This window comes from Mandrillus leucophaeus, unplaced genomic scaffold (assembly GCF_000951045.1).
Source record: "Mandrillus leucophaeus isolate KB7577 unplaced genomic scaffold, Mleu.le_1.0 Scaffold174, whole genome shotgun sequence".
NCBI lineage: Eukaryota > Metazoa > Chordata > Mammalia > Primates > Cercopithecidae > Mandrillus > Mandrillus leucophaeus.
Genome location: NW_012101743.1, coordinates 203,513 through 209,443, shown reverse-complemented (window position 1 = coordinate 209,443; position 5,931 = coordinate 203,513). Strand labels below are relative to the sequence as shown.

Here is a 5,931-nt window from a genome sequence, read left to right as displayed (position 1 = left end):
AAAAGCATTAAGTCACTTTTTGGTGCTTAAACATAGGGTTTGAAGAAGGGTGACAGAGAGAAAAAGTCCAGAAAGACTAGGAAGAGTCACATCTCACAAGGTCTTCCAGACTCAAGGAAAGTTGGATTTTGCTTTCATAGCTAATGGGAAATTATGGCAGAATACTCAAGAGAGGAAGACTTGAACAGTATGGCAAGAAGCCAAGTGAGTAATAATCAGAGCTGAAACTAAGTAGTATCAGTAGAGATAAAATGGAGGATACAAATACAAGTGAAGGTAAGAATATATACTTAGAAGTAGTTTAAAAAATTTTTAAAAAGCACGGATTTCTTCCAATTAAAAATTTTATTTATATGAGATGTTTTACAAAATTATTTAAAACATGACATCATAGTTGGTTATACATTTAGTTATTTGTTTTTACTGAAAATAAAAGGATTACATGAAATTAGGACTTTTTCAGAAAGTGGTATGACAGGATTCTTCTGTCTATAATCCTGGAACCTGGCAGAGATGCTGAGCCCCCAAAACATCAGTTCCAACTCAGAGATCAGTATTTAGACCTACCTCAGAGGAAGGCCCTAGATAACCTGTTATTATACAGGGCTGGTACAGAATGAAGTCTCAAATTTCTAAAATTAATATTCATACTTTAATGTAAGTAAACTTTAGGTAACTCAATTTTAGGCACTCCTCTAACTTAGGAGCTTTAATAGTGTTGAGAAGGAGATATCTAGACCTGCAATTGGTTTAAAACAACTCTACACAATCATACAGATTCTGAAACAAATAGTGTTTACAGATATAGGGTAAAATTACCCCCATGGTGTATATTTTCAAAGTCACATTGCACTGCCCTGACAGGTTCCTTTCTTGGTACCAAACATGTAATTGACTGGGTCTCTTCACCCCACACCCAGACCCCATGTAGCAAAATTCCGTTCTGGATACCATTTCCTATGCCAGTTAAGGGTTTGTTACAAGTTAAAGAGTTTTTTTTTTAAAGCCACCCAGATATTTTAGGAAACAACCCAGAACGAAAGCATTAATAATAAAAATCAAATCAGTGTCCTGTATATCAAAGCACCACATCTAAGAAGTCAAGGATGTAAAAAGTGACCTTTACATTTTATAACAATACACAGTGTTTATTGATTTCAAAAAAGTATCAGAGAAAATAGCAACCTTTAAACATTCATTAAAATGAATAGAAAGATTTTTTTTTAGAAAAAGTGCTTATTCAGAGTTTAGTGAACACACAAATATCATTGATTACAATTCTATGTTACAGTACATTTTACTTTCTATAACTGTAAAAATAAGCTAAAACATAGGAGTATGATTTAATCTATATTTCTAGCCCTACTCAATATGTAATTATAGATTAGCTATAAATTTCCACTCAAGTGAAATGCAAGAGGAATATAATTTATAGCCTTTTTAAAGAAGTATATGCCTAAAGCCTGAATAATCCAGTATTAATCTATTATAATATACTCAACTTAGAAGTACTCATCTCTCTTACAATGTTGTCTTGTAAATGATGCAATGAGTTGAAAGACTGGTCCTGGTTCAAGAGGAAATCCTGATAAAAATGGATATAAAACCCCACTAAGAAACACAAGCATGTTTCAAAGAGAAATCTGAAACCCCAAATCATTATTCACAATCTATTATTAATTACAATTTGAGATATATCACCAGTTACTTCTAGGTTGTAAATATGTCTCACCAATGACAATCTTGTACAAACATATCAGAAAAACAATGGGCAACTCCTGAAAGTCACTGGACGATAAAACATAGTTACATTTGGTTTCAGAAGATTCAGAAAAGATTAGATTAGGGGAAAATGTATTATTTAATTAAAACCACTTAAAATAATTCTGGTGGGCCTCAAAGCAAGTAGCCATGTTGGTTACATGCATTTTGCTCTCAGGTTTAAGACACAAAGGTCTCCATTTCTCTAAGAGAACTGCTTTTCCGGCAAGACATACTCTCTCTTTTCCCTTGGAGCCAAGTAATTGGAGCCCTAAACACACTGCGGAGCTTCTGTTGGAACCGGTTTCCAACAAAACAATAGAGAAATGGATTAACGCAGCTGTTGGTGAATCCCAGGAGGATGGCAAAAGGAAGTGCCAGGTCAATGACTGCTATAACTTCACAGCTATTAATGACACCCATCCAGGCCAGAGCATCCAGGAAGGTCAGAACATGGAAGGGAAGCCAGCAAATGATGAAGGCCAGAACAACAGCAGCTGCCATCTTCAGGACTTGGTCTCGGGTTATCCTGTTCTTCCCATAGCTATTCGTCTTCAGTAAGTGTTTTCTAATTCCAAAATAGCATGTTGCTATGAATATTAAAGGGATAATAAAACCAAGGATATTTTTCATTAAGGCAATCCCAGCTGACCATTGGGCATATTTCTCAGGTGGGAAAGCCATAATGCAAGCATTCACTCCTAAGTATTCAATGGTTCTGACATCTCGAAAATAAAATGTTGGCAATGAGGACAAACAGGCCATACACCAAACAAGGGGAACTATATAAGATGCTTGCCAGGGATTTCTTCTTTGAGACAGAAAGGGGTAGATAACGGATTGGTACCTATCAACACTCATACAGGTGATAAAAAAAATGCTTGCAAACATGTTCAGAGTAAGAAAAGAACCAAAAACTTTGCACATCACAGGTCCGAAGAGCCAGTCATATCTATAAGAATAATAGGTTGCCCAGAGAGGAAGAGTAGCCAAAAGGAGTAAGTCAGCCACAGCAAGGTTGAAGATGTAAATGCTAGAAACCTTTTTAGGACCCTTTTGACAACAAAACAGTGTAACCACAACAATATTGACCAGAAATCCAATTACAAATATAATGTAGTAGAGAATAGGAATTGCATCTAAATGCTTATCTGATGGTTTCTGTGAACAGTTCAAGGTAGACTCATTGTTGCCAGAGATGGTCACAAGCCCGAAGTGAAGACTGCTAGTAATGCTTTTGCTAGTAGTGGCAAGGGTGGAGTTGCCCTTCATATTGAAATGTCAGCAGCTCCTAGTTCTTATGCCTTCTGTGGAGGAAAAAAAATAGAACTCTTAGAACACATACAGAGCTGAGGACATCCTTGAATCCTTAGCATTTTGAAAGTTTGTCAAAAGCAGAAAGAAGTGAGTGATTATAGAAAACATTATGAAACAGAGCCATGCCTTGTAAAATAAGAATGGATTTTACCGCTTGAAAAAGGAGAAATACTTTTCTTAAGAGTAGAAAAAAGTAAATCATTTCAGAGATTGAAAGTTCTGAACAAAACTACCTTTTGCCCATCTTTTCTATGATGTTTTTGAAAGGTTTAAAGAAAATTAATATTTCAAAAGATTAGTCAGGGCAGGAAATATGTGAAACAAATAAGAAACCTAGAGGTAAGAAAAGTTAATCTTTCAAAAAACACTTGGGCATATATCTCTGTTTGTATACTTTCTAGAAACTACACTGCTGCCTGCTATTGCATAGAGAAATGCTCTATTTAAGTAACTAATTACATACAAATCACTACAACTATGGAAAACATAAGTAACGTAAGCAGAGGAAAACATAAGTATATAAAAAACTAAAAGAGAATATGCCAAAGGAACATATTGTGATGAGGAATCATGGTTTTTCTTTAATAATTAAAAATAATTCCTTTAGTTTTACTTTTCTATTGTTTTCACAATAATAAAATAGTTAAGAAGTTATGAAATATATTTCTATTTCTAAGTCTTCTCCTTTTAATAGAGAATATTAGTTTTAGACATAGATATCTAATTTTGGTCTATTTCATATATAAACAATCCATTTTCAATTAAAGCAGATAAAGAAAAAAACAGTCAAACTTATTTTAGGTTCAAGTAGAAGTAATTTATATTGCTCAATGAAATGAGAATTGAACATCAATGATTAATCATGATATAGTCTTATCATTTTTCTTTTGCTCTCTTCTCAGTTTAACAAAACTGAATAGCCGTGGCTCTCAAATGTTGCAGTGTTCAGGTTCTTGTGATTTTTTTCACTAGAAACATTATTTTAAAAGCAAAAAAACACACATTAGCTAAAGGTAAGCATACTAAGGAAACACTATTTACTTTAGATAGTTTCAAAATACATGCAAATAAACTACCCAATTAGAAGTATAATCTCCAAAGAACCTCCTAATAAAGAGCAAAACTTTTATTTTGAACTAAAGCTTTTTCTTTTGACCTAACAAATTAACATAAAAGAATCAATAATAAATTCCACTTGAAGACTTACTGGTTGTTGAAGTTTAAAGCAGTAATCATAAATCAGCTTGCTTAGTGCCTAAACACACTCCTGTAAGAGAAACAGCAGCTAAATAATTCAGGAGTTTTACAAAATACAGTGTTAAAACACAGGAAAAACAGAAGTTCATCCATAAAAAATACTTTCATTTAATGTATGTTCTACTTTCCAAGTAAATTATATACAAATTGTTCATACTTACCTTAAAAATTAAGGCTGCAGAATGCTTTGAATTCTGTGCTTACTCGTTCTCTCAGACGCTGGGACGTAATAGCACCAGATCTCTGGTTTCCTTCTTATATGTTTGGTCTGTCCACTGGGAGCCTTCAACCTACATAATTCTAGGGCTGACTTATGAACACTTGCCAGCTTTCCAGAGAGGTTTTTTTTTTGTCTGCAAAACATTAATCTGAAATTCTCACTGTCTCCAATCATAACAGCTCATTGAAATAAATCTCAAACAAAAAAATGAAGTTTCCACAAATGTGTTAGATAATTTTGAAGTCAGTGGCTTACTTTAAGAGAAGAACATAATAATTATTTATAGAATTTTCTCTTTCTTTTTTCCTAATATTGGCATTCTAATAGAAATTAATGAGTAGAGACTAGGAAATTTATTATAGTAGCAAAGTCTTTGTTCATCATCTTTTACAACCTTCATTACTTTCTGAAAATTTTATCCATGTTTATTAAAGAATGGTAGCAATTTTACTTGAAGTCTACAACTTCTAAAATTTCTCCTTTGCTTTATGCGGTTTTTGTTGGCTTCTTGCTGGAGGATTGGAGATTGCAGGAATATAATTTTTACGTGATGGAGAAGAGGTTCGGTCCTCCTTGCATAGGTCTCTGTCATATTTGTAGTTTAAATACAAAGCACAAAAAGTGAAGAAGGATTAGGTGACTATTTCAACATAGATCACTGTTGCTGCTGTTTCTTGTGGCAGTGGGGGCAATAAACTACACAACCAATCCAACAGAAGCAAGAGTGACAAAATGAAGAAAGATAAGAACAGGTGATGGTAGTGATAATACTAGCTGACAATACATGTTATGTGCCAAACACTGTGATGAGTTATTCATCATCAATAATTTAATAGAGAGGCAGTATAACACACTGGTTAGTAAATAGCCTCTGGGATCCAACTACCTGGCTTTACAAACCCAGCTCTACCACTTACTAATTCTGACCTTGGCCAAGTTACTTTATTTCTCCATGTCTCAGTTTCTCATCTGAGAAATGAGAATGATATAAATTACCTACATCATAGAGTGGGAATTTTAAATAAGCTAATGGAAAATTAAATGAGCTAATATGTTTAAAGTGCCTAAAATCATGCCTAGCATATGGTAGGTGCTATTACAAGCTATTCATTTTAGCCCCCACTTTACAAATCAGGAAACTAGGACTCATAGAGTTTAATAACTTTTCTGAGATCATACAGCTATTAAATGAAGACACTTGCATTTAAATCAAAAGAAACTAATATCAGAACTCATTCTGTTTAGCCTCTATACCACAAGAGGAAGCACTAGATGGTCCCTTAATCTCACTCTTTGTCTTGGCAAAAAGGAAACGTAGCATTTACAGAAAATCACTGATGACCATTCATAATCTATCACAAAATCATCAAAGAAGG

General features: G+C 33.8%; 1 protein-coding gene across 2 annotated transcripts; it reads right to left on the bottom strand.

The window, feature by feature from the left end:
- Nucleotides 1-326: 326 nt before the first annotated feature.
- On the bottom strand, nt 327-4,608 carry AGTR2 (angiotensin II receptor, type 2). Of its 2 annotated transcripts, XM_011977121.1 has the most exons (3): nt 4,497-4,608; nt 4,286-4,345; nt 327-3,068 (listed from the first exon to the last, which is right to left on the bottom strand). In XM_011977121.1, the coding sequence occupies exon 3, from the start codon at nt 3,031-3,033 to the stop codon at nt 1,942-1,944; it is 1,092 nt and encodes a 363-aa protein (XP_011832511.1). In that variant the 5' UTR covers nt 3,034-3,068; nt 4,286-4,345; nt 4,497-4,608; the 3' UTR covers nt 327-1,941. The 2 variants fall into 2 exon arrangements, with proteins under 2 accessions (XP_011832511.1, XP_011832512.1); XM_011977122.1 differs by lacking the exon at nt 4,286-4,345 and having other exon boundaries at nt 1,829-3,068; nt 4,497-4,566.
- Nucleotides 4,609-5,931: the final 1,323 nt, after the last annotated feature.